This window comes from Aotus nancymaae, unplaced genomic scaffold (genome assembly GCF_030222135.1).
Source record: "Aotus nancymaae isolate 86718 unplaced genomic scaffold, 86718_ANA_hifiasm-v0.15.2.pri h1tg000044l, whole genome shotgun sequence".
In the NCBI taxonomy this organism is placed as follows: domain Eukaryota; kingdom Metazoa; phylum Chordata; class Mammalia; order Primates; family Aotidae; genus Aotus; species Aotus nancymaae.
This window is the reverse complement of record NW_026988458.1, coordinates 1,041,741-1,069,662: the sequence shown is the minus strand read 5'-3', so window position 1 is coordinate 1,069,662 and position 27,922 is coordinate 1,041,741. Positions and strand designations below refer to the sequence as shown.

Sequence of the window (27,922 nt, the reverse complement as noted above, 5' to 3'; positions counted from 1 at the left end):
ATGGCGGCCCCCTGCAGCGCCCGGCGGCCCCTGCTGCTGCTGCTCGGTGAGGGGGTCGTGGCGGGGCCTGAGAGCGGCGGGTCCGGGGGGTGGGGGGCTGCCGGGTCGTTGTCCCGCGGGTCGCCCCGCACCCACTGCTCCCGGCCCCGGCGGGTCTTCCCGGCGTCGTAGGGCCGCAGAGCCCAGTGGCAGGTGCTCGGGGGACCGGGAGGCCCCGTCCCGGGACCCGGCTCCTCCCGGGTTTGAGTCCCTGAGCGGAGTCTTTCTCGGGTGTGGCGTCCGGAAGGGACCTGGGAGGGCTTGCTCGGCGTCCGGGGCTTTCGGGACAGCCGTGGTCCGGTCGTGCAGTGTCCTGGCGCGCTGCCGGGGGTGGCAGGGACGGGAGTGGGCTCAGGCCCCGGGCGGGTGACCTGGAATCCGGCGCTTCCCGGCGCTTCCCGGCACAGGGAGAGGCCAGCGCGAGCCTTCCCCACCTTTGTACTCGAACCTTGCTCCTCTTTCAGCGGCTGCGTGTGTGCACGTTACTGTGAATTCACGTTTATGTTAAAATAATGTTTAAAGTTATCTTTGGGATTTTACGAAATTCCATGGCAGACAGGATGAGGGAAAGCTGGCGTCAGACTCGCGACGGCAGTGTTCACTTCTAGTAAGTACAGAGCGCTGTTCGGCGAGACCGGGAACGCGTGGGGAAGCACTGGTCTCTTCTGCCAGTTTATAGAGCTCGCACAGACGGGCAGTGGCTGCTCCATATTGAATTGACGAGTGAATTTCGTTCTCCTGTATTCCCTTAATAACAGGATGTGTGCTGTCTCTTTAAGACAGTCCCGAGCGCCTCCCCTGCCCCTCCGCCAAGCCCCCGACGCTGTTTTCTCAATCCCTCCTAGTAACAGAAGATTATCTTCAGTGGCAGTATCTGAAAGGTGCTGTGGAATTAAGCTGGGGAGTGCGTGCGCGTTAAGTACATACAGAAACACGCTCCCTGCGCACCTGCCTCCTTTAAATCCCTCGTTAGTCCCATCCAACTCTCAGACTGTTATGTGAGTGGACTTTGGTTTCACTGTTTTGTTTCGCTTGTTGTGTGAAACGAATTCTGTGAACTGCGTGGATAGCCACAGAGGCGAACTTACTCCGATAGTTCCCGAAGCCTTGCTCAGGGCCTGTGACGGAGTCAGGTGTAGTTAATGAGAGGAGTTTCAGAAACAAGTTTTGTCATGTCTCAGCGACTGCATTGTTCTGTTTCAGGTGTTCACAAGCCTCATGACTTTGATGTTTTGTTTCATGTTTTAAAAACTCACTTTAAAAATGAAGAGAAAAATCCATGACTCCCTAATATTGGGGTAGGAGTATTGGAATATTGTTCGTGTAATTAGCCTTCTAAGGTCTGTTCCATTATGTTTTTTAAGTTTTATATTTAAAATCCAACTTTGTTTGAGATGGAGTCTCGCTCTGGCCCCCAGGCTGCAGTGCAGTGGCACGATCTTGGCACACTGCAACCTCTGCCTCCTGGGTTCCAGCGATTCTTCTGCCTCCTGAGAAACTGGGATTGTAGCCTCGAGCCACCACGACTGGCTAATTTTTGTATTTTTAGTAGAGGTGGAGTTTCACCGTGTTAGTCAGGCTGGTCTCAAACACCTGACCTTGGCCTCCCAAAGTGCTGGGATTACAGGCATGAGCCACCGCACCTGGCCCAATTTTTTTTAATTGTTTTCACCTCTCCTCTGTGCTTTTTTTTTTTTGATCACTCTGAGGCTGGAGTACAGTAGCTCAGTCTGGGTTCTCTGCAACCTCTGCCTCCTGGATTTAAGCAGTTCTCCTGCCTCAGCCTGCCTAGTAGCTGGGACTACAGGCGCATGCTGCCATGCCAAGCTGATTTTTGTTTTTTTGAGTAGAGACAAGGTTTCGCCATGCTGGCCAGGCTGGTCTGGAACTCCTGACCTCGTGCCTCCCAAAGTGCTGGGATTATAGGCATGAGCCACTGTGCCTGGCCAAAATCTAACTTTTAAAAAAAAGCCTTTTAACAACTTTAATGTAAAGATATTTAAAATGTTTATTTTAATGTGCAATTTCACCAAAAAGCATCTTTAAAAATACTTTTCAGTTACTAATTTCCCCTACATTAATAATTAGGCATTGCTTACAGCTACTGTGTTTGAATACTTAGAAAGCTCAGAAAAGTGGCCCGGTGCGGTGGCTTACGCCTGTAATCCAAGCACTTTGGAGGCCAAGGCGGGCGGATCACCTGAGGTCGGGAGTTCAAGACCAGCCTGACCAACATGGTGAAACTCCGTCTTTAAAAAAAAAAAAAAGGCTCAGAAAAGCAAGAACTGAAACTTTGTCTTGATAGATAGGATTAGCTGTGGTTGCATAATGTGACCCTTTAAACCATTAATGTCAGCAGGACAACCTCCTTACCCTTTCCACATGAACAGCTATCACTTAGGAGGTTTGAAAAATTTCATACTCGGCCAGCACGGTGGCTCACACCTGTAATCCCAGCACTTTGGGAGGCTGAGGCGGGTGGCTCACCTGAGGTCAGGTGTTTGAGACCAGCCTGGCCAATATGGTGAAATCCCTTCTCTACTAAAAAATACAGAAATTAGCTTGGTGTGGTGGCAGGCACCTGTAATCCCAGCTACTCGGGAGGCTGATGCAGGAGAATTGCTTGAACCTGGGAGGCAGAGGTTGCAGTGAGCCAAGATCGGACCATTCCATTTCAGCCTGGGCGACGAGTGAAACTGTCTCAAAAAAAAAATTTTCTACTAACTAATGTTACCTTTGATTGTGCAGATTGTCAATTATGCAGTGGAAAGAATGAATTTATCAGTAGACTGGAGATCAGAATGTCTCTGTAGCCCTGTAGTTTTGAGTTGTATTACGTTAGACCCATCCTGGACAGTGTTCCCCTCTCCTCTGTACCCCAGGACTTTTGCTGCCTGTGCTTCTACACGGCGGCATCCATTCAGCTGCACTGGGGCTAGTCTGTGCATCTCCCTTCCTCAGCTGACACGTAGTAAGTGATGAGTCCATGTGTGAAGAAAGGATCAATTTTGTAGCAGTGTCTCTTAAACACATGCACAGCCTCCACCTCCCGGGTTCAAGTGATTCTTCTGCCTCAGCCTCCCGAGTAGCTGGGACTACAGGCACGCACCGCCATGCCCAGCTGATTTTTATATTTTTAGTAGAGATGGGGTTTCACCATATTGGTCAGGATGGTCTCACACAGATCAGCTTTTTAGAAATGCACATACCACAGCCAGGCACAATGACTCATGCTGTAATCTCAGAGCTTTGGGAAGCTAAGGCAGGAGGATTGCTTGAGACTAGCCTGGGCAACATAGTGAGACCAATGTCTCTACAAAAAAATTAGAAAGAAATAGATACACTTAGACCCTCTAGAGGTTATGATTCAGTACCTAGGTTGGTTTTTTTTTTCCTTTAATTCTTTGTAAATGTTCATCTCTGGTTAAGTAGACTAAAAATACCATTTTTAAAAGAATCAAGCCAAGATAAACTAAGATGTGATTTTTTTTAAGAAAAATTAATTTTTTAAAATAAAGTTGTATGTGTGTGTGAGAGAGAGAGAAATGGAGTTTTGCTCTTGTTGCCCAGGCTGGAGTGCAATGGCACAATCTCGGCTCACCGCAACCTCCACCTCCTGGGTTCATGCAGTTTTCCTGCCTTAGCAGCTGGGATTACAGGCATGTGCCACCACACCCAGCTAATTTTGTATTTTTAGTAGACATGGGGTTTCTCTATGATCAGGCTGGTCTCGAACTCCTCACCTCAGGTGATCCGCCCGCCTCGGCCTCCCAAGGTGTTGGGATTACAGGTGTGACCCACCCTGCACAGCCAAAATAAAGTTTTTTTACTCATTTCTTCAGATGGTACTCTTTAATGTCAAAAGCAAGTGTTTCTTAATTTTTATTTTTAATTCAAAAAAATGTACTTTTTTAAGAGACAGTGTCTTGCTGTGTTTACCAACCTGGTCTAGAACTCCTAGCCTCAAGCAGTCCTCCGCTTCAGCCTCCCGAAGTGCTGAGATTACAGGCATGAGCCACTGCACCCAGCCAGCGTTTCCTGACGTGAAGCCTGTTCGCTCAGTCTTCAGGTGCTGGAGAGGCAGTGTGGTTCTGAAGTGGCAGGTGCTGTGGGTCAGAAGACCCCCTGCTAGGTCGGGGTCTGCACCCTCACCAGCTGCGTGACCTGGGCGGGGTGGGTGACCTCTCTGTGCCTTAGTCTCGCTGTTGGAGTTGTCATGATAATTGGGATGTGCTTAGAGCAGCACCTGGCACAAAGTGAGTGCATTCCAAGTGCTTGTGAAATAAGATCATTTTTGATATTTTGTGTCAATTACTGAGGATTGAATGATGAACTTGATAGGAACTCTGTGTACCTGTGTGGATGTTTAATAATAGCAGACATCAAAGCTGGTGTCAGTGCCGGGCACAAGGTGCTCAGGTGCTCTGACGGCCCCGCGGCATTGTGGGCACGTAGACTGGGGACCGGCTCTGCTACTGGCTACGGTCGCACGGCTGCTAAGTGCTGAAGGAGCTGCCCGGAACTGAGGCCTCACGTGCTTCCCACAGCGGCAACGGTTTCAGAGAATAGAATTGCTCCAAGTGGGAGTATTTTGGAGGAACAAGCCGCAGTTACTCCTTTCTGTGATCCCCGGAGAAGTGACCCTGTTCGTGTGTGAGTACAGGACTGCTAGAGATAGCAGTCACCAGGAGGCTAGGGCGCCCAGCTCGGTGGTGCTGCCAGCGGCCGTCCTGTTTGGCTGTGATACCTGTTAGCTTACTGGAAACATTGTCACTTAGAAGGTTTTTTTTGTCCTTTTTTCTTAACCAATGCCACTGTTGTGGAATGTTTTAAAGCTGCTGCTCATTAGCATACATGCATGTCTCTTACAATTCCGTGTGCTAATGCTGTTATTTTCCTCTTTACCAAAATTGTCTTCTGAGGGTAAGTTTATTTTAATGACTCAAAATTTCTGGGCCTCTCCAGAGTAATACAGGCATCGTGTGCTGCCAAAGCGTATTTTAAATTTGTCTTAATAATATTTATTTTCCTCTGAAATCTGAGACCTGGCTGGGTGTGGTGGCTCATGCCTATAATCCCAGCACTTTGTAAGGCCGCGGCAGGTGGATCACTTGAGGCCAGGAGTTGGAGACCAGCCTGGCCGACATGGCAAAACCCCGTCTCTCCTATCTCTACTAAACATAGAAAAAGTAGCTGGACGCGGCGATACAGACTTGTAGTCCCAGCTACTCAGGAGGCTGAGGCATGAGAATCGCTTGAACCCGGGAGGTGGAGGGCCACTGCACTCCAGCCTGGGCAAGAGTGAGTCTCCAAAAAATAAAAATAAAAAAGCTGAAAGCCTCAGCATATTTACTAAATGAAAAAAAAAATTGTGTAGTTGAAAGTGACTCAGTGTGAAATGTTTCCTAATGAAGTGCTTTGGGTCAGTAAGAAGTGTTTGAGGAAACTTATTTTTGGGCAGCTTAATAAAAGCCGGCCTGCGGGTGCTCCCACGCGGGTGTCCATCTTGTCAGCGGTGGCTGTGAGCCATATGGCTTCTCAGCTGAGGGCAAGGGTGGGCAGTGGCCCTGTCCACGCTAAGTTCCAGTCAATAGTAAGCCTTTCTCTGGTGTCTGCTGGCTCTGCCTGTCCACTGCTTCTGCCTTTCAGGCATCTGCTGTCGCTTCTGTACACTCATTTGATCTCTCACAGGAGTGAGAATGTTTTGTCTCTTTTTAGAAACCTTTACTATGTGGAAAAGGGATAGAATATTCTGGATTCTCTAGGTTCCTCGGAAGTGCTATTAGTATGATCTTGCCTGAGTGTTGAAGGGTGTGGGCTGAAAAACCCAGCAAAGCAGACATTAGATCGCAGGTCTCCTTGCACGCCCTGCTTTGTTTTATCGGCACGTAGCACCTTTTCTTTTCCTTTTTTGAGAAAGTTTCGCTCTTGTCACTCAGGACGGAGTGCAGTGGTGCAGGCTTGGCTCACCGCAACCTCTGCTTCCTGGGTTCAGTCGATTCTCCTGCCTCAGCCTCCCGAGTAGCTGGGATTACAGGTGCCTGCCACCACGCCCAGATAATTTTTATATTTTTAGTAGAGATAGGGCTTCATCATGTTGGGCAGGCTCCCAGGCCAAGGCAGGTGGATCACGAGGTCTTGAACTCCTGACCTTGTGATCCACCTGCCTTGGCCTCCCAAAGTGCTGGGATTACAGGCATGAGCCACCGTGCCCAGCAGCATCTTTCCTTTATGGACATAGATTTTGGTATTTCCTTTACCAGAAGCTCAAGGGAAGATAGGTAGGACTTCTGGTCATATGCCTTTCTTTATGCTTGAAGAACAGTTGCTCTAAATATTTTATTTTGTGAAAGACCCGAGGTTGAAATGAATTAGATTTGTTGGAATCCATTACTTTTCCAGGGAATAGGATTTTCAGTGAAAAGCTGAGCATCCTCTCTTTCGGTATTGGCCCTCACAATGTTGCCTTAGAGCGACAAATAAGACCCAGGTGTGTGTGTCATTGGAAGGCTGTGCTGATGAAGTGTGAGATGAGCCCCCGCATGGTGAGTGCTCACTGGACTGGCCTGCCTGAGCTTGTAATGGCAGAGACAAGTGAAAGTGTGTCATTTTTGCATGGTTCAGTGTGGTGGCTGATAGGCGTTTGGCTTCAGAACAAGCAAAGACACCTCTTTTTGCCAATCTGTAATGAAAGAAGTGTGTAATGTGCGATTTGTACAATTACCAGTGTCTCTGCTGTAGTGATCAGATTATATTTGTTGCCAAACATCTTGATCAGGGAAGTGGGGTATAAATAAGCCAGAGAGGTAATACTTAGCAGTGACCACTGTCAGGCTAGAAAGACTTACAGAGCTTCAGTTCTGTCCCTTTGCTTCAGGATGGGGAAGGGAAGCCACTCCGCCAGATGTGCGGCGCTGTGAGGACCTTTCTGAAATTGGGCAAAGAGCTCAGCTCTTTAAGTCCATGGCTTTTTTTTTTCTTTTCTTTTCTTTTTCCAAGACGCAGTCTTGCTCTGTCCCCTAGGCTGGAGTGCCGTGGCGTGACCTCGGCTTACTGCTACCTCTGCCTCCTGGGTTCAAGCGATTCTCCTGCCTCAGCCTCCTGAATAGCTGGGACTACAGGTGCATGCCACCGTGCCTGGCTAATTTTTTGTATTAGAGACGGGGTTTCACCGTATTGGTCAGGCTGGTCTTGAACTCCTGACCTCATGATCCGCCCACCTTGGCTTCCCAAAGTACTGGAATTACAGGCATGAGCTGCTGCGCCTGGCCTGAGTCCGTGCCTTTTCTTGCCATATCACAGTGTGTGAGAAAGAAAACTGACAAAATGTTAAGTAGCAGTTGAGGACCACAGTGAAAGCTACTGCGGACTCCCATGGATTTCCACAGAAGGGCGAGTTGTGCCTTCAAGGCCCACCACATGTTACGGAGATCCTCTGAGAAATGTGCAGCAATGCATGCCTAGGATGACCCAGAAACTGACATGTGCCTTCCTGATAAGTGTTCTGAAACAAAGCACTAAGTAGCAATAGACCAGGTTGGCAAACTTGTCAGATGGGTTTAGAGAAAACAATTCCACAATAGTATCTGCAAGGGACAGGGCATCAGGTGAACTGGCCACAGAATCCACGTGTCTGGTTCTTCAGTGGATTTAAGAAACACAGGGCTGGACGTGGTGGCTCTCACCTGTAATCCCAGCACTTTGGGAAGCCAAGACAGGTGGATCACCTGAAGTCGGGAGTTCAAGACCAGCCTGGCCAACATGGCAAAACACCGTCTCTACTAAAAATACAAAAATTAGCTGGGTTTGGTGGCACATGCTTGTAATCCCAGCTACTTGGGAGGCTGAGGCAAGAGAATCACTTGAACCCGGAAGGAGGAGGTTAGGAGGTTGCTGTGAGCCGAGATCATGACACTGCACTCCAACCTCGGCAACAGAGTGAGACTCCGTCTCAAAAACAAAAACAAACAAAACAAAAACCCACAGTGGAATCTTGTAATAAAGCCCATCACTGCTACAGCTGTGGAAAGTGGAGCACTCGGTTCTGTTTTCTGAAAAGTCTTTGATGGTCTCCGTCTTCCCGGAATTGACAGGCCTCCTGCATTGTGCGTCATCGGTGTTTGTGGTGAAAAACGGCAACGGCACCGCGTGCGTAATGGCCAACTTCTCTGCTGCCTTCTCAGTGAACTACGACTCCAGGAGCGGCCCTAAGGTAGGAAGCACCAGGTACTTCACGCTTCCCTCGTGTGTGCGGGAAGATGGTTTTGAACGTTTCTACCAAGTCTTCGAACAATGGCCCATCTGAACCCGGTGCTTTCCCTTCTGCGTGCTTCCTCTGGCAAGGTCGGTGTCCTGTGCTGTCATGTGCCGTGGCCACAGTCAGAGTCACAAGCCTTTCTTTGTGCTGCATCTCACTGTTACGAACATTTTTCTAGTTTTCTTTTTTTTTGAGACGGAGTCTCGCTCTGTTGCCCAGGCTGGAGTGCAGTGACGTCTGAGCACACCACATCCTCTACCTCCCGGGTTCAAGCAATTCTCCTGCCTCAGCCTCCTGAGTAGCTGGGACTACAGGTGCCCACCACCATGCCCGGCCAGTTTTTGTGTTTTTAGTAGAGACGGGGTTTTGCCATGTTGGCCAGGCTGGTCTCAAACTCCTGATCTCAAGTGATCTGCCTGCCTCGGCCTCCCAAAGTGTTGCGATTACAGGCGTGAGCCACCACGCCCGGCTCTAGTTTTCTTCATGGTTGTCTTTTATAATCATGATGTAATACTTTATTATGTTAGTTCACTGTAATTTGTTACACACTCTCCTATTGGTAGTTGGTAAATTGTCTTGATTTTTTTTTTTCTTTTTTTTTGCGAGACAGAGTCTCGCTCTGTCACCAGGCTGGAGTGCAGTGGCACAATCTTGGCTCGCTGCAGCCTCCGCCTCCGGAATTCAAGCGATTCTCCTGCCTCAGCCTCCCGAGTAGCTGGGACTACAGGCACATGCCACCACACCATAGAGACGGGGTTTCACCATGTTGGCCAGGGTGGTCTCTATCTTTTGACCTTGTGATCCGCCCACCTCCCAAAGTGCTAGGATTACAGGTATGAGCCACTGCACCCGGCCTTGAATTCTTTTTCATGCTCTGTGAATGTGGCTTTTTTGCTTTATTTTAGAGAAATTATTATACTCCAAGAAGTGTATCTAAATGGTTATTTGACATACAGTGCTACAAACACTGGGTTAGTTTGATTAAAATGTTCCTGAGTAGTTTTGCTGAAATGGCTTTGTGTTTCTATGGGATCACTAAAGCCTTTTGTAACTTAGATTTCTAGCTAATAAGCGGCGTGCGTTTATCGTACTTGTGAATTTTCTATTATAGACATTTCGCTTACTCTTTCTGTGTAATGTTTGTTGTTTGGTTCTTGTTTTTTGAGGCAGGTTCCCACTCTGTGGCCCAGGTTGGGGTGCAGTGGCATGGTCTCAGCTCACTGTAGCCTTGACCTCGTGGGCTCAAGTGATCCTCCCACCTCAGCTCCCCAAGTAGTTGGGACTTCAGGTGCATGCCACCATGCCTGGCTAATTTTTTATATTTTTTGTAGAAACAGAGTTTCTCCACGTTGCCCAGGCTGGTCTCGAGCTCATGAATTCAAGCAATCCTCTCACCTCAGCCTCCCAAAGTGCAGGGATTGCAGGCGTGAGCCACTGTGCCTGGCTATTTTACGTTGGTTCTTTTGAATATATCCCTGAACAAAATTTGATATTCAGCGCTTTGTTGAAATGACCCTTTTTCTTTCACACCTCCACATCAACATTGATGTCTCTATTGCCACTCAGAGGGTCATGGCAGCCCAGGACTGCTGGGAGGACTGCAGTTCCTGAGTGCATGCTGGGCTCTCCGCCGGCTGCAGGGCCCTTACTGATTCATTTGTGCTGGTCTCTAGGTAAATGTGGCCTCTGTCAAAACTGAAGAAAAAGGCCGGGCTCGGTGGCTCACGCCTGTAATCCCAGCACTTTGGGAGGCCGAGGCAAGTGGATCACCTGAGGTCAGGAGTTTGAGACTAGTCGGGCCAACATGGTGAAACCCTGTCTCTACTAAAAATACAAAAAAAAAATTAGGCGGGTGTGGTGGCAGGTGCTTGTAAACCTAGCTACTCAGGAGGCTGAAGTAGGAGAATCAGTTGAACCTGGGAGGCAGAGGTTGCAGTGAGCCAAGATTATACCATCATGCTCCAGCCTAGGCAACAAGAGCGAAACTCCATCTCAAAACAAAGAAAAGACTGAAAACTGAGGAGGTTTTGTTCTATAAAAATGTCTCGGGGCTGGGCGTGGTGGCTCATGCCTGTAATCCCAGCTTTGGGAGTTTCGGGAGGCTAAGAGGATCACTTGAGCCCAGGAGTTCCAGACCAACCTGGACAATATAGCGAGGTCGTATCTCTCTAAAAAAAAAAGCCAGACATGGTGGTCTGTGCCTGTGGTCCCAGCTACTTGGGAGGCTGAGGTAGGAGGATTGCTTGAGCTTGAGAGGTCAAGGCTGCAGTGAGCTATGATTGTCACTGCACTCCAGCCTGGGTGACAGAGTGAAACAGTCTTTAAAAAAAAAAGTCTCAAATTATAAATACTTGTCAAAGCTTTTTTCTTTTTTTCTGAGACAGAGTTGCACTCTGTCCACCAGGCATCTGGAGTATAGTGCCAAGATCTGGGCTCACTGTGTCCTCTGCCTCCCGGGTTTGAGTGAGTCTCCTGCCTCAGCCTCCCGAGTAGCTGGGATTACAGGCATGCCCCACCACACCTGGCTAATTTTTCTATTTTTAGTAGAGACAAGGTTTCTCCATGTTGGTCAGGCTGGTCTCAAACTCCCAACCTCAGGTGATCTATCTGCCCGCCTTGGCCTCCCAAGGTACTGGGATTACAGGCGTGCTCCGCCGTACCTGGCCTCCGCCGTACCTGGCCTCCAAGCACTTTTTATTTAATTTCTACGTCACTTTTTAAATATTTGGTCTTGGCAGTTGGATTTTTAATATTTTGTTATAAATTATGTTTCACAAATGAGGTCACCTGTATGCTGTTAAGCACTTTATTATCTCACAAAACATGTCTTTATCACCTCGTGTAGTTTTTTTGCCGTTTTGGACCATGTGGTGCATATAGTGCTTCACTGTCGTCCGTTTGACCTGTCCAGTTTATTTTGATGAACATAGGCGGTTTTCCAGTTGCTCATTTTGCTTATAATAGTAAATTCAAACACTTCTGCAATAAACACCTTCTTTGTTTAAAGAAACATTATTTAAATGAACGTTTCAATAGCAAAAAAAGTAGTGATAGCTTTTCTCAAATATTTATCTCACCCTGAAACTGGTATGAATTGTTTCAATTTCAAGACACTTTAAATGCCGTTAGAAATTACATTAATAGAAATTGAGTCTGTGGGGTTGTTTTGTTTAGAGGCAGGGCCTTGCTCTGTTGCCCAGGCTGGAGTGCAGTGGAGCAGTCGTAGTTCACTGCAGCCTCACACCTAGGCTCAAGCAATCCCCCTGCCTCAGCCTCCTGAGTAGCCGGGATTGCAGGCGGACACCACCATGTCTGATTGATTTATTTTGTCTTTGTAGAGCTGGGGTATTGTCATGTTGCCCAGGCTGGTCTTGATCTCCTGGGCTCAAGCAATCCTCCCACCTCAGCCTCCCACAGTGCTGGAATTACAGGTGTGAGCCACCACACCCAGCTACAAATTTTTGATTGTATGAATAATTAAGCCAACTTTCTCTTAGACTTGAAATACTTTTTAAAAGTCTGTTTACTGACATGTAATACTGACGTGTTTTGTTTTTTTGTTTATATCAAAAATGAATATCTCAGAGGTGATATCTCAGGTGGAAATGGAGTATAAGTTTATATCAGACTTACAGAAAATCTTTCTTTGAACTTTTAATAACCTGAACCCAATTGGGTTATATTTAATTGTGTTTATTCTAGAATGTGACCTTTGACCTGCCATCAGATGCAGAAATGCTCAACAGCAGCTCCTGTGGAAAAGAGAACACTTCTGCCCCCAGTCTCGTGATCGGTTTTGGAAAAGAACATATGCTAACCCTCAAGTTCGCGAGAAATGCAACACGTTACAGCGTCCAGCTGATGAGTTTCGCTTATAACTTATCGGACACACACCTTTTCCCCAACGCAAGCTCAAGTGGTAAGAACCACAATGGGCTGATTGTGAATCGATAGAAAATTGGGTTGGAGGATTGTCTAAAGTTACGTTTAACTAAGTATTACAGGCTGGGCATGGTGGCTCGTGCCTGTAATCCTAGCCCTTTGGGAGGCTGAGGCAGATGGATCACTTGAGGCCAGGAGTTTGAGACCAGCCTGGCCAACATTGCGAAACTCTGTCTCTACTAAAAATATAAAAATTAGCCAGGTGTGGTGGCAGGGGTGCCTGTAATCCCAGCTACTTGGGAGGCTGAGGCAGGAGAATCACTTGAACCCAGGAGGTGGAGATTGCAATGAGCCAAGCTCGTGCCGCTGCACTCCAGCCTTGGTGAGAGAGTGAGACTGTCTCTAAAAACCAAAAATCACAGAGCCGGGTGTAGTGGCTCATGCCTGTAATCCCAGCACTTTGGGAGGCAGGCAGATCACAAGGTCAGGAGTTTGAGACCAGCCTGACCAACACGGTGAAACCCCTTCTCTACTAAAAATACAAAAATTAGCCTGGCACGATGGCATGCATCTGTAATCCCAGCTACTCAGGAGGCTGAGGCAGGAGAATTGCATGAACCCGGGAGTTGGAGGTTGCAGTGAGCTGAGATTGTGTCACTAAACTCCAGCCTGGTGATAGAGCAAGAATCCGTCTTAAAAAATAATTATAAAAAATATACATAAAATAAACTAAGTACTACAAATACTGTGTAATTGTAATTAGCCAGGCCTTTATAATTGTGATTTTTTTTTTTTTAAATAATCTAGAAACCAAGACTGTGGAATCTATAACGGACATCAGGGCAGATATAGATAAAAAATACAGATGTGTTAGTGGCACCCAGGTCCACATGAGCAACGTGACCGTCACGCTCCGAGATGCCACCATCCAGGCGTACCTTTCCAACAGCAGCTTCAGCAGGGGAGGTAGGACGCTGACCCTTGACCCTCTGGTGCTAACGATGGGGTGGTTGGGCTGCAGTGACTGTGGGTGACCTCACTTCTCTGTGTCCTGGCACTGGGCTCTGTGCTTGGAAGGCGTGTGCACACAGCCAGGGACACATCTCTGCAGAACGTTCTCAGACTTCTTCCTAGGGAAGGTGACCTGTAAATGTGGACACATGTCAATTAAAAAGGGTGGAAGACTAGGGTGAAATGTGCCAGGACAGATACAAGCTATTATGTGGTCTCACTCCTGTGGGAGCTAAAGAAGTGGGACTCAGGGAGGTAAAGAGAATAGTGGTCACCAAGGGTTAGGGGTAAAGTTGGTCAAAAGATGGAAAGTTTCAGGAAGCCCAGGTGCAGTGGCTCATGCCTGTCATCCCAGCACTTTGGGAGGCTGAGGTGGGTGGATCATGAGGTCAGCAGTTCAAGACCAGCCTGGCTAAGATGGTGAAACCCTGTCTCTACTAAAAATACAGAATTAGCTGGGCGAAGTGGCGGGCGCCCGTAATCCCAGCTACTGAGAGGCTGAGGCAGGAGAATTGCTTGACCCGGAAGGTGGAGGTAGCAATGAGCCGAGATCACACCACTGCACTCCAGCCTGGGAGACAGAGCAAGACTCTGTCTCAAAAAAAAAAAAAAGGTTTAAGGAAGACAGGAGGAATAAGTTGGAGAGATCTCTTGTGTAGCATGTGACTGCAGGTAATATAATATATTGTGGCTTGAATATTGCTAAGTAGATCTTAATTTTTCTCACCATAAAAAGATAAGTATTTGATTTTAGCTGTCACACAGGTAGATGTATTTCAAAACATGACACACATGGTAAATACATACAATTATGACTTGAAAATGTCAGAAGGGCAAAGCAGTTGAAACCTTTGTGCCTTCACTGGGCCAGAGATGATGGGATCAGGGTCACAGACCTCTCAGTTTGAGCCGGTTGCCTTCACACAGAGACCTGGTCTTAATCTCCACCAGCTCTGGCCGGCCAGCTTCGGGACAGGTGCAGAAGGACCAGCACTGGCTCTCTGAGGAGGTCAGGGCCGCAGTGATGCACCTGCTCATCCAGCACTGGCTCTCTGAGGTCAGGGCCACAGTGATGCACCTGCTCATCCAGCACTGGCTCTCTGAGGAGGTCAGGGCCGCAGTGATGCACCTGCTGATCCAGCCGCCGGGCTCTGGGGTCAGGCAGGGTTCAGGCCACCTAGCCCCAAGATCTTGGGCAGAGTAGTTAACCTCTCAGTTTCTTTGCATGTGGGTTGAGATTAAAAGCCTTTCTTAGAAGGTGGTTAGAATTAAAAGAGAAATGTGTGCAGAGTGTGTATCTCAGCATCTGGCACAGAGTAAGTGGCAAACACCCGGTAAATCCTGTTACTGTTGAGCTTCTCTCCGGAGCCTCGCAGTCCAGGCAGGTCATAGGTCATAGGTCATTGTCATTTTGCTGAAGCTTGAGGGCCTGTGCTTTGCCTTAGGGTGGCTCCTGGCTGGTAGAAGTGTGTATGGAGACATGACAGCCTTCTCTAATTTTAATTTTGAGAGCTGCTGTGGAGACCTTTGGTTTGCAGCGTTCCTCAGCATTCTTGCTTAAGGCTGAGGAGTGACTGCTGGGCTCCGGGCAGGGGTGGGGAGGACTCCTGCGGCCGACCCCTCACCATGCTGGGTTGGTCCTGCCCACCTCCGGTTTCCATAGAGCCCATGAGCTAAGAATGGGTTTTATGTTTATAAACTTAACATACCAAAAATCAGAAAAAGAGTATTTCGTGACACATGAAAATGATGTAAAATTCAGTGTCTATAAGTGAAGTTTTCTTGGAACCCAGCCACAGTCATTTGTTTACGCAGTATCTGTGGCTGCTTGTGCATGAACAGTGGCAGGGCTCTGTTGTCTTCAGAGAGCCGCAGCCCACAAAGTCTAAAATGCTTACTTTCCGGGACCAGAAGGCTCTCATTCATCTTGCCTTTCAGTACATCACGTCGTCTTATCTAAGAAAGCTTGGGGAGCTCACAGATTTTATTTTTAAAGGGAATAAAGCACAAGTCAGCTTTGAATGGACTTTGCTTTTGGATTTGTACCTTCTCTCCCAAGGATCTTAAAGGCAGGGCTGATGTGGCTGGGGGTGGCTCACTCCTGTAACCCCAGCTCACATGGAGGGAAAACTCTGTCACCGCGTCTTTCCTCTGCTGTCACTCCAGCAGCCACCATCAACACAGAAGGCCTCTGTGACCACATATGGCCAAGCTTTTCCCCACACACCAAGCAGTGGACACCAGCTGAGTGTCCTCTGATTCAGTTCTGACCCCATCTGCCCGGAGAAAGGTCAGGTCCCACAGGTTGAGGGCTCCATCCCCAAGAGTGCCCTCCTTGCAGACCAGTCGGAAATCTGGGCCTCCGGAACGTCTGACCGACCAGTTCAAGTTGGGGTTCTCATGACCCCCTCTTGGGTTTGATTAATTTGCTGGAGTGGCTCACAGAACTCAGGGAAACATTTATGGGTTTATTATAAATGATAGTGGAAAGGACACAGAGGAAGAGACACGGGGGCCAAGGTATGGGGAGGGACATGGACGCCGCGCCTCCGTGCCCTCCCTTTCCCACGGACGCCGGGCCTCCGTGCCCTCCCTTTCCCACGGACGCCGGGCCTCCGTGCCCTCCCTTTCCCACGGACGCCGCGCCTCCGTGCCCTCCCTTTCCCACGGACGCCGCGCCTCCGTGCCTTCCCTTTCTAGGATGCCAGCCTCCAGGAACCTCCCTGGGGTAAGCCGCTTTTGATCTTCCCAAACCCAGTCCTCTTGGGCTTCTGTGGAAGCTTCATGACCTCAGCGTGTCTTCTCCTAGCCAGTAGGGCAGGACCCTATCTGGGCAAATCTTAAGACCTACAGTCAGGCCTGGCCAGGTACTCACACCTGTAATCCCAGCACTTTGGGAGGCTGAGGTGGGTGGATCACTTGAGCCTAGGAGTTGGAGACCAACCTGGCCAACATGGTGAAAACCCATCTCTACTAAGAATGCAAAAATTAGCCAGGCGTGGTGGTGCATGCCTGTAGCCCCAGCTACTCGGGAGGCTGAGGCAGGAGTATCACTTGAACCTGGGAGGTGTAGGTTGCAGTGAGCCGAGATGGCGCCCCTGCACTCCAGCCTGGGTGACAGAGGGAGACTCCATCTCAAAAAAAAAAAGACCTATCAGAAAGGCAGGGAACATGAGAGTCCTGCCTTAGGACAGGTGAAAGGGGCCGGAGGTGGTGGCCTGACACACCCCGCATTATAACTGAAGACTGTAACAGAGGCTGTGGGTGAAAGTCATTCTAATCTCACATACACCCTTGAGGCTCTGAATTGCAGCATGCAGGTCAGTGTGAGTGTCTGCTGCTGCCAGGAGATGAGGAGAGGCCTTCAGAGCACATGGGCTTTGGAAAGACGGCAGAGTCTGGGAGGACCCGGCTGCGTGCCGGTCTCCAGAGGGGGCTGGGGGAGGTGTGCCCATGGCCCCCTGGTTCTCAGGGCTCCCCAGAGGCTCCTGCACCACCACCTCCCCCCGGGCAGTGCGGGGGACACGCTCCACGGCCTCTCCCTCCGTGTCCTCGGCCCTCGGCAGGAAGGACTCTGGTGTTTTGTATGCGATCGAGGAAGGGGAATGTGGGTTTGCATGTGTAATTCTGGTAGAAGGAAGAGGGTGTTTTCCACACTTACTTCTCGAGTTCTGACTTTTTAAACTGGTGGTTAGACACGATGTTTTGTTCGTGCTTCCAGCCTAACTTCTTGTGGCCACTTTACAGAAACTAGGTGGTAAATGAATGTGGATCACAGGTTAGACATTGTCAAAGCAGCGTAGGTTACGCGTTTTTCCTGCGTTGTGTGGCCGTCTAGACTGGAGTTTGGAGACTGGCCGGTTTTGATTGGGTTTTGCACATTTAACTTTTGCCTGTTTAGCCGTGTTCTGTAACATTCTATACGGGAGCAGCGAAGCCGCTTTTTTTGTTTTTGAGGCAGGGTCTTTGCTGTCTCCCAGGCTGTAGTGCAGTGGCACCGTCAAGCCCACTGCAGCCTCAGCTTCCCAGGCTCAAGTGACTCTCCCGAGTTAGCCTTCTGAGTAGCTGGGACTACAGGCACATGCCACCATGCCTGGCTAATTTTTTATTTTTATTTTTATTTGAAACAGAGTTTCACTCTGTTGCCTAGGTGGTAGTGCAGTGGTGTGATCTTGGCTCACAGCAACCTCTGCCCCACCCACACCGGGTTCAAGTGATTCTCCTGCCTCAGCCTCCTGAGTAGCTGGGATTACAGGCACCTGCCACTGTGCCTGGCTAATTTTTGTATTTTTAGTAGCGATGGTGTTTCACCCTCTTGGCCAGGCTGGTCTTGAACTTCTGACCTCATGATCCACCTGCCTTGACCTCTCAGAGTGCTGAGATTACAGGCATGAGCCACTGTGCCTGGCCCTGACTAATTTAAAAACAAAAAAATTTGTAGAGATGGGGTCCTGCTTGAACTCCTGGGCTCAAGCAGTCCTTCATCCTTGGCCTCTGAAAGCGCTGGGATTGTAGGCATGAGCCACTGCACCTGGCAGCTGAGGCTGTTTTGGAAAGGAGTGGTCAACCTGCAGCTTAGCCAAGGGCAGTGAGCGAGGTCTGTGAGCACATCCTGGATTGGGACGGCTGCCGGTGCCTGTGGCGCCTGTCACTGCAGAGCTTGGTGTGGTTACTGTAGCTCCTCTCTGCCATCTTCTGCTCTGTCCAGAAAGGGCTTTTGCACCAGGGCGCGGGGGGACTCCTGAGTTGTGTGTCTCAGAACCACTTGGGGTGCAGCTGTAGGCAAGGTTCCTGGCGCTCTCCTCCCCCAGGCAGAGGGGATGTGAAGGTGGGAATTGGCCACCGAAAGTTGAGATGGAGGCGGAACCAACAAGCGGCCGATGGAGTCACAGGCAGCAGGTTCCCCGCAGGGTCCCACCCTGGGTGTTTGGGGCTCACTTGTGCCGACTCAGCCCAGTGGAGATGTGGAGAAGATCGAACTGGGTAGAAATTACATAAATCCTATTTTTGAGTACCCACAGAAACAAGGTGGTAAAAGAAAGAACCTGATTTCAAGGTTGGTGTTGTGTGGGTGTGAGAGTGTCAGCCACAGAAGAGTCGGCAGAGCTCTACCTTGAGTTCAGTCTGCCTTGACTTTCAATATAAATGTGTGTTGTGAACATCTTGGTGGGTCAGATGCTGAGGGACAGAGTCACATTCAGACTGCTCAGTGCCCTCGGGGTGCTACGTGGCCCCTCTCCACAGACTCCCTGGACTGCGCCCTCCTGTCCAGGGCTTCAGATGCACCCACACTTGCCGCCTTCTCCCTAGTGAGGATGCCTGTCCATCCCCCCCACCGCCCCCTCCCCAAATGAAAACCCAAGACAGCTGGCTAGCCTTGCCCACCTTTGCATCTCTGCTCACACGTGGGGTCCTCACAGAGTTGCCTGACTTCTGTCCTGCCAGAGGGTCTCTGGCTGCTCTGTGTCCCACCTGGCTGGGCTGTGTGCGCCACGGACCCTCTGTTTTCTTCTGGGTGGTGTTTCCAGCACAATCCTGGCACCCATTTGACAGCTCAGGGAGCAGTGACTGAGTTATCACCATTTCCCATGGGGTGGGGTGGCCAGCCACGCAGCGCAGCCTCCTGTGTTCACTCCTTTGTGACAGCGTTCAAGGCCCTCTCACCCTCACTTGACGAAGAGGGTGGCACAGTGGACACTGTCCAGCCACGGGGCATCCTGGGTGGTGGGAGCCTGTGCCTGCCGCCCTGAGCTGTCTGCTGTCTGCAGGACTCAGCTCTTCCCTGCACATCTAGAAAGGCATTAGTGAGAGCACCTGGGGAGTTTCGTTTCTGAGTCTGGATCTTACTGTAACTGCTGCTGCTGATGAGAAACCCAGACCTGGATTCCCTCCACTGTACCTGCAGAGACGCGCTGTGAACAAGACGGGCCTTCCCCGACCACAGCGCCGCCCGCGCCACCCAGCCCCTCACCCTCACCCGTGCCCGAGAGTCCCTCTGTGGACAAATACAACGTGAGCGGCACCAACGGGACCTGCCTGCTGGCCAGCATGGGGCTGCAGCTGAACCTGACCTACGAGAGGAAGGACAACACGGTAGGGCCGGGGCCTCACCCACGGGAGGGGGTACGGCAGGGTGGGGCCGGGGCCTCACTGACGAGAGGGGGGACGGCAGGGTGGGGCCGGGGCCTCACCCACGAGAGGGGGGACGGCAGGGTGGGGCCGGGGCCTCACCCACAAGAGGGGGGACGGCAGGGTGGGGCCGGGGCCTCACCGACGAGAGGGGGGACGGCAGGGTGGGGCCGGGGTCTCACTGACGAGAGGGGGGACGGCAGGGTGGGGCCGGGGCCTCACTGAGAGAGGGGGGACGGCAGGGTGGGGCCGGGGCCTCACCTGGGAGAGAGGGGACCTGGGAGGGGGACAGCGCTGTAGGGTGGGCCTCACCTGAGGGGCGAACAGGCCTCTGTAGGGCCGGGGCCTCTGAGAGTGCACAGCTCTGCAAGTCATGCTTTAAGTCGGGATGGGAGCTCAGCTTGCAGGACAGGACCCTATAGGACAAGAGCTGGGGTGTCTGTGTCAGTGAGTCCGTCTTGTAGGCGCACAGCTGTCCTGCTGGTTCTGTTGTCCAAGGCTGCTGTCCCAGCAGGCCTGCGGAGCAGTGTGGCCCACGGAGCCTGAAATGTTCATGTGGCCCCTGATAGAACATGAGGTTTCTTTACATGTTTATCATGGAAACATTTAAGTGTTACATGTTTATTCTTTTCTTTTGAAACAGTTTTTCTCCCCTAATAGTGACGGGCTGTGGGTTTGCGGGGGCGAGTTTGCAGGGTTGACGGCTGCAGGGGGAGGTGGCGCTGGTTGGTGCTGTCCACGTGGGGACACCGCACTCCGAGAGCAGCCGTCACTCGGCCGGGAGTCATCTTGGGATCCGCAATCTGCGTCAGCGTGGACTTGCAGTGTTTCCTTCTGGTTTTGGTTAAAACAAATGTGGCCTTGAATTCATGATTTCAGGACTGTTTTTCTTTTTTTGAGAGTGTGGCGGACCCGAGCTGGGGTGATGACTTGCTTGCTTGTCTTACACAGACGGTGACAAAGCTTCTCAACATCAACCCCAACAAGACCTCGTCCAGCGGGAGCTGCGGCGCCCACCTGGTGACCCTGGAGCTGCGCAGCGAGGGTGCCACAGTCCTGCTGTTCCAGTTTGGGATGGTGAGGCTGGGCGTCCCCTCGTGCCCTGTGTCTGCTCATGGGAAGCAGAGTTAGGAACGAGGCAGCCTCACTTTTTTCTGCCTTTTTTTAATCCTGGTTAGTCAGCAGTCAATTTGGGTGGGGCTGCTGTGCCCACAGTGGGGTGGCTGCAGGGGTAAGGCTGCTGCTCCGAGGCCACGAGGCCTTTTGGCCTCAGACGCTGCTGCCCTACGGCTACGGGGTGGCATTTCTGCCTGGAGCACTCCTGTGCAGTGAGCAACACAGATAGGAAGAATATAAATGTCACTTGTCACTCTTTTTAAGGCGCTGTGCCGATGAATTAGCAGTTCAGTTTCTTATCATTTGAACTTTCCAAATCATGCTTTCCTGTGCCGTGAGAGCTCCTGCAGGCCCCACTTCCCAGAGACTCTGACTCTATGAAGAGGTCTGGAAGGACCAGCCTGGCAGCACAGGGAGGCTCTGTCTCCACAGGTAATAAAACGAGCTAGCCGGGCGCGGCGCTGCACGCCTGTGGTCCAGCTACTCGGGAGGCTGCAGCAGGAGGATCGCTTGAGCCCAGGAGTTCAGGTTGCAGTGAGCCGTGATCACACCATTGCACTCCAGCCTGGGCGACAGAGCAAGACTCTCCGAAAAGGGTCTGGAAGGGACTGACTGAAATTTTCATTCCCTGGAGACACACGGTGCCTTTTAGAGCCAGGATACTCTAGTTTTGTTCTGACACTAGAAACACAGGAAGTCAGGTCTTTTATCAAATGACCTTTCAAGTTTGACGATAAATGTCGGGATCTACTCAGTGGTTAAAGACCGTCTTTCTTTTTAAGAATGCGAGTTCTAGCCGGTTTTTCCTGCAAGGGATCCAGTTGAGCACAACTCTTCCTGATGCCAAAGGTGAGAACCCAAAGCTCTGGAGCCCCCGCCCCCACCCAGCGTCCTGGAGTCGCTTGACTTCTGTGTGTGTTGCAGAGCCCACCTTTAAAGCTGCCAACGACTCCCTGAGAGCGCTGCAGGCCACGGTCGGCAATTCCTACAAGTGCAACGCCGAGGAGCGCGTCCGTGTCACGAAGGCGTTTTCCGTCAACATGTTCAAAGTCTGGGTCCAGGCTTTCAAGGTGGAAGGTGGCCAGTTTGGTTCTGGTGAGTGTCGCCGAGGGCAGCTGTCTCGGGGTGTAGAGGACGCGCTTCAGACTCCACTCATGGATATGTAATCCCTTCTGTGTGGGCTGGGGCAACACCCCTGTTCCTCTGTAAGAAGCCATTTGTTCTTCCTGGTCTGAGATTCTGGAGGAAACTCCCCTGCTTTAGAGAGGCCCAGCGTGTCTCTGAGCTAGGAACCCCTGGTACCATTTGAGAGTAAGGGTGTCACTTTAAGAACAGTGGTGGCGTTTCTCCCATGAAAGTTGAATACAAAACCATCATCCAATGCGCTCTGTGTTCTAGGAAGCCCAGAGGCGCTGGACGCGGCACAGCTGCCCAGCCACAGCCCCCGATTCCAGCTGTGTGGTTTCCCAGCTGTGCAGAGCGTGCCAGTCTCTGCAGCGGCTTCCCCAAGCGACAGCTGGACCTGGAGCCGTGTGCCAGAGTTCCTCTTGCCTTGTGGCGGATGTGGGGGAGTGGTGGGAGAGAGGCCTGTCTGCAGGCCCCTGTGCGAGTGGAACCTGACGCTGTCCGTGTGTCTTGGCAGTGGAGGAGTGTCTGCTGGACGAGAACAACATGCTGATCCCCATCGCCGTGGGCGGCGCCTTGGCGGGGCTGGTCCTCATCGTCCTCATCGCCTACCTCGTTGGCAGGAAGAGGAGTCACGCCGGCTACCAGACCATCTAGCCCGGCGCAGGCGCAGCGGCCGCGGCCTCGGTCCTTTCCCTGGCATGGGGTCCTGTCGAGGGAGGCACAATTTCTGGCAACGTTTCTCAAATCTGCTTCATTCAATGTGAAGTTCATCTTGCAGCATTTACTATGCACAACAGAGTAACTATTGAAATGACGGTGTTAATTTTGCTAACTGGGTTAAATAACATTAATATTTACCAAAGTAGAACTCTAAGGAAGGGTGGGAGCGCTGCTCTCTCCGAGGGAGGGTGGGAGTGCTGCTCTAAATTGGCACTGGCTCAACTATCATTTGACTTTAAGATTCTGGTGTTTGGTTTCTTCATTCTTTACTGCACTCAGATTTAAGCCTTACAAAGGGAACGCCTCCGGCCGTCACAGTTGGGACGCATGAAGGTCACTCGTCGTTAGGCTGACATGCTCACACAGTTTCAACAGTAGAGAGGGAAAGTCCTAAGACAGAACTCCAGAGATGAGCGTCCAAAGTGCTCCAGTTCAGCTTTAAAGGCCAGGACGGGCTGGCCACACGCGGCTGGCGGCCCAGTCCGCGTTCCAGCGGCGGCACTCGGCGGCACGTCCTTGGGCGTTTCTAATGCTCTGCGGCTCAAGGGCTGGCACTTTTTTAAATATAAAAATGGGTGTTTTTATTTTTTTTGTAAAGTGATTTAGGTCTTCTGCTGACATTCAGGGTGATCCTGTTCTGTGCTGTGTACAGTGTTAGATCGATGCGCACTCCTGGTGTGTCGCCGCGGCTTGGGGGTTGTACACAGGATCGGCTCACGTAACGCATTGCCTGTAACAGTGTAATAAAAAGCCTCTTCTTTTTTGTCTGGGCCTTGTCCTTTTGTCAGCTAAAACGGGAGCTCGTGAGAGGACGTCAGGGAAACGGGGGTGCGGCTGGTCTTGGTGCAGTGAGAGGACGTCAGGGAAACGGGGGTGAGGCCAGTCTTGGTGCTGTGAGAGGACGTCAGGGAAACGGGGGTGTGGCCGGTCTTGGTGCTGTGATAGGGTGTCAGGGAAACGGGGGTGCGGCCGGTCTTGGTGCTGTGATAGGGTGTCAGGGAAACGGGGGTGCGGCCGGTCTTGGTGCTGTGATAGGGTGTCGGAAACGGGGGTGAGGCTGGTCTTGGTGCTGTGATAGGGTGTCAGGGAAACGGGGGTGAGGCCGGTCTTGGTGCTGTGATAGGGTGTCAGGGAAACGGGGGTGCGGCTGGTCTTGGTGCTGTGATAGGGTGTCAGGGAAACGGGGGTGAGGCTGGTCTTGGTGCAGTGAGAGGACGTCAGGGAAACGGGGGTGCGGCTGGTCTTGGTGCTGTGAGAGGACGTCAGGGAAACGGGGGTGCGGCCGGTCTTGGTGCTGTGATAGGGTGTCAGGGAAACGGGGGTGAGGCTGGTCTTGGTGCTGTGAGAGGACGTCAGGGAAACGGGGGTGCGGCTGGTCTTGGTGCTGTGAGAGGACGTCAGGGAAACAGGGGTGCGGCCGGTCTTGGTGCTGTGATAGGGTGTCAGGGAAACGGGGGTGCGGCTGGTCTTGGTGCAGTGATAGGGTGTCAGGGAAACGGGGGTGAGGCTGGTCTTGGTGCTGTGATAGGGTGTCAGGGAAACGGGGGTGCGGCCGGTCTTGGTGCAGTGATAGGGTGTCAGGGAAACGGGGGTGCGGCTGGTCTTGGTGCTGTGAGAGGACGTCAGGGAAACGGGGGTGCGGCCGGTCTTGGTGCTGTGATAGGGTGTCAGGGAAACGGGGGTGAGGCTGGTCTTGGTGCAGGGAGAGGACGTCAGGGAAACGGGGGTGCGGCTGGTCTTGGTGCTGTGAGAGGACGTCAGGGAAACGAGGGTGAGGCCGGTCTTGGTGCTGTGAGAGGACGTCAGGGAAACGGGGGTGCGGCTGGTCTTGGTGCTGTGAGAGGACGTCAGGGAAACGAGGGTGAGGCCGGTCTTGGTGCTGTGAGAGGACGTCAGGGAAACGGGGGTGCGGCTGGTCTTGGTGCTGTGAGAGGACGTCAGGGAAACGAGGGTGAGGCCGGTCTTGGTGCTGTGAGAGGACGTCAGGGAAACGGGGGTGTGGCTGGTCTTGGTGCTGTGATAGGGTGTCAGGGAAACGGGGGTGCGGCCGGTCTTGGTGCTGTGAGAGGACGTCAGGGAAACGGGGGTGTGGCTGGTCTTGGTGCTGTGAGAGGACATCAGGGAAACGGGGGTGCGGCTGGTCTTGGTGCTGTGAGAGGACATCAGGGAAACGGGGGTGCGGCTGGTCTTGGTGCTGTGATAGGGTGTCAGGGAAACGAGGGTGAGGCCGGTCTTGGTGCAGTGAGAGGACGTTAGGGAAACGGGGGTGCGGCTGGTCTTGGTGCTGTGAGAGGACATCAGGGAAACGGGGGTGCGGCTGGTCTTGGTGCTGTGATAGGGTGTCAGGGAAACGAGGGTGAGGCCGGTCTTGGTGCTGTGAGAGGACATCAGGGAAACGGGGGTGCGGCCGGTCTTGGTGCTGTGATAGGGTGTCAGGGAAACGGGGGTGCGGCTGGTCTTGGTGCTGTGATAGGGTGTCAGGGAAACGGGGGTGCGGCTGGTCTTGGTGCTGTGATAGGGTGTCAGGGAAACGGGGGTGCGGCTGGTCTTGGTGCTGTGATAGGGTGTCAGGGAAACGGGGGTGCGGCTGGTCTTGTTGCAGTGAGAGGACGTCAGGGAAACGGGGGTGCGGCTGGTCTTGGTGCTGTGATAGGGTGTCAGGGAAACGGGGGTGTGGCTGGTCTTGGTGCTGTGATAGGGTGTCAGGGAAACGGGGGTGCGGCCGGTCTTGGTGCTGTGATAGGGTGTCAGGGAAACGGGGGTGAGGCTGGTCTTGGTGCAGTGAGAGGACGTTAGGGAAACGGGGCTGCGGCCGGTCTTGGTGCAGGGAGAGGACGTCAGGGAAACGGGGGTGAGGCCGGTCTTGGTGCAGGGAGAGGACGTCAGGGAAACGGGGGTGAGGCCGGTCTTGGTGCAGGGAGAGGACGTCAGGGAAACGGGGGTGTGGCCGGTCTTGGTGCAGGGAGAGGACGTCATGGAAACGGGGGTGAGGCCGGTCTTGGTGCAGTGAGAGGACGTCAGGGAAACGGGGGTGTGGCTGGTCTTGGTGCTGTGATAAGGTGTCAGGGTTGTTCAGGGAAACGGGGGTGTGGCTGGTCTTGGTGCTGTGATAGGGTGTCAGGGAAACGGGGGTGCGGCTGGTCTCAGCACAGCCTGGTGTTGGGAGAGCTGACGTGGCCATTCTTACGGACGGTGGTTTTAGGTGGTTAGATGTCTCAGGATGTGTCTTTGGTTTTGAACAACGCGGCCATATTGCTGTGGTCTCTCCAGGCAGACACCCACCCATGTGTTGAAGAATACTGTCACAGTAAAAGCGGGGGGAGGTGAGGAGCGGGGCTGGAACGTGTAAGAACAGCACCCTTCGTGTCTGCCGAGGCGGAGCCCTTTGGAGCATCAGTGCAGGGCCCCAACATGGTCATCAGGGCTCCCCAGTTTAAGATGGAAAGTGGCTGTGTTCAGACCTGAGGCTCGAGATCAGATCACCTTTAAAAAGGCAGCGTCCCTCCCCCAGGCCACATGGGGAGTCCTCTCCTTGGTCCTGGGGAAGAAGGTGGCTGTGCTGACAGCCTTCAGAGCAGGAGCTCACTGTCAGGATCCGTAGACGTTAGTGAGGCTGAGGACAGACACCAGCGCCCCAGAATTCAGGCTCCAACCTGCATCTCAGCACCACGTCCCAGAATCTGGCTCCGAGAACTCAGAGTGGGTAAGGTCCCAGGTGGCCGCACACCACGTGCTCTTCTAGCAGGCCTTTCAAACAGCGGAGCCGTGCTGTGGGGCAGGAATGGCCAGGTGGGAGCAGGTGCCTAGCATGGTGAAGGCCACAGCAGTGGGTCCGAGCACTCTCAGACTCATCCTGGGTCTGAACAGTGCAGGGAGTGATGGGAAGCTCCTGGTTCCTGCTGCTGACCCAGCAGGCCCCCGTCAGCCCTTTGCAGATGTTTTAGGATTGTAGTGTCGTTAAGAGAGGATTCTGGAAGTAGCCTATACTAAAGCAAGCAGTGTCCGCCTGGAGGGGGAAGGAAGGCTTTGGAGGTCCCAGACCCAGCCGGGAGATCCCCCTGTGTGAGCCGGGCCTGCATGGCAGCAGAGCTGGCAGCACGTCCCCCGCAGGCGGCAAGGCTCTGACACCAGGCCTGTGATGCCGGTAGCCCCGCCTTGGAGGCACCAGCTGGCTCCACTTCCAGGGGAGTCACAGCCACTCCTGAGTTCTTTCTGGGCCAAACCCAACAAGCAGGTGACATCAGAGACGGTGCCAAGCCTGTCCTGTCCAAGCCTGGACCACAGCGTGCACGGTCCCTGGCAGGGGACTCTGGGTGCTTGGCTGGGGCTGGAGTGTTGGGACTGGGGCCAGAGGCCGGGGCACGGGGCGCCACGTCTGCACTGCGTGATGCACTGGCACCTTGGCAACCCCACCTTTGGCTGCGGAGGAGGAGGGCTGACCCCAGGGCCCCAGAGCGGTGTGGTGACTGATGGCCGGGGTGGCTTCTGCCCTGATGGTGGCGAGTTGTGAATTGGGACATTTGGAGCTGCTTGGCCCCAGCTTTGTTAATGGCCTGTCCCCAGGGCAAGGGGTACCTCCTGGCTCATGCGCCTGCCTCGTGCTTGAAATGAGGAAGGGCCCAGATGGCAGCGTGATCATATGGGAGGTGAACATCGTCCCTTGGGCATGGGGAGGCCACATCCTCTCAGGACGGCTGCCATGGCTGTGCTGCCTCTAGCGAAGGCCGGCCTCCTCCTGGGAGAAGTGGGGACAGGGTCTGCAAGGAGCACCTGCTGTAGATGGACACAGACCTGGAGACGCCAAGGGGAATTTACAAGTAGCTGCTGAGGGCACTGGCCAGCTCGGAGCAGCCTGTCCGCCCCCGACCACACTGTCTGTGCCTCCCTGTTGTCCCACCCAGGGCTCAGCCTGGCCTCAGAAATTCAGCCCCCGAGGCGGCAGGCAGGGTTGTCAGCGTGGCCAGGAGGCAGCACAGCTCGTCCGGACAGGACGGGAGGGAAGGGAGGCTCAGGGCCTGGAGCCGGGCCCCCTTCCGGCTGGGGCCCAGTGTGCCAAGGCACTCGGGCTACTTTAGCCCTGGTCCCTACGGCCAGCACGCTTGTCTGGTTCATTCATGTCACGTGATAATTTTTAAATCATTTAAAAAATTCCCTTTCATACATAGATACCATGGAATACTCTGCAGCCACGAAAGGAATGAGATCACATCCTCTGCAGGACATGGATGGAGCTGGAGGCCCTTATCCTAACTAACACACCGCATGTTCTCACTTGTAAGTGGGAGCCGAATGATGAGAACACTCGGACACAAGGGGAACACCACACACTGGGGCTGTCGGGGAGGGGAGGGGAGGGGACAGCATCAGGAGGAAGAGCTGAGGGATGCCGGGCTTAACACCAGGGTGACGGGGGTGACGTGTGCACCAGCCCTGCACACCCTGCACCTGTGCCCCAGAACTTAAAAGTTGTAGGAAAAAAATTACCTTTCTAAAGAGAAATCACCTACTACACGCAGGAGCCTCACATAAAGTGAACACTGTTCCACAGAAAGGAATAGAGGACGCTGCCGCCGGGAAGGCCACGGTGATCGCTCGCTACTCTAGTTTCCAGTGGGCTGAGAAACATCACAGACTCACAGG

The 27,922-nt window shown here is 52.5% G+C and overlaps 1 protein-coding gene across 1 annotated transcript; it reads left to right on the top strand.

The window, feature by feature from the left end:
- On the top strand, positions 1-23,049 carry LAMP1 (lysosomal associated membrane protein 1). Its single transcript, XM_021667892.2, has 9 exons — positions 1-46; positions 8,133-8,251; positions 11,999-12,215; positions 12,986-13,144; positions 19,095-19,282; positions 20,270-20,395; positions 21,217-21,283; positions 21,359-21,529; positions 22,077-23,049. The coding sequence occupies exons 1-9, from the start codon at positions 1-3 to the stop codon at positions 22,214-22,216; spliced, it is 1,233 nt and encodes a 410-aa protein (XP_021523567.1). The 3' UTR covers positions 22,217-23,049.
- The last annotated feature ends 4,873 nt before the right edge of the window (positions 23,050-27,922 follow it).

What these genes read in the sequence shown, in the direction of transcription:
- LAMP1 (XM_021667892.2), top strand. Translation starts at nt 1, where the DNA reads ATGGCGGCCCCCTGCAGCGCCCGGCGGCCCCTGCTGCTGCTGCTCG. An exon ending in ACTCCAGGAGCGGCCCTAAG is followed by an intron (nt 8,252 to 11,998) that starts GTAGGAAGCACC and finishes TGTTTATTCTAG; the next exon opens with AATGTGACCTTTGACCTGCC. An exon ending in ACGAGAGGAAGGACAACACG is followed by an intron (nt 19,283 to 20,269) that starts GTAGGGCCGGGG and finishes TGTCTTACACAG; the next exon opens with ACGGTGACAAAGCTTCTCAA.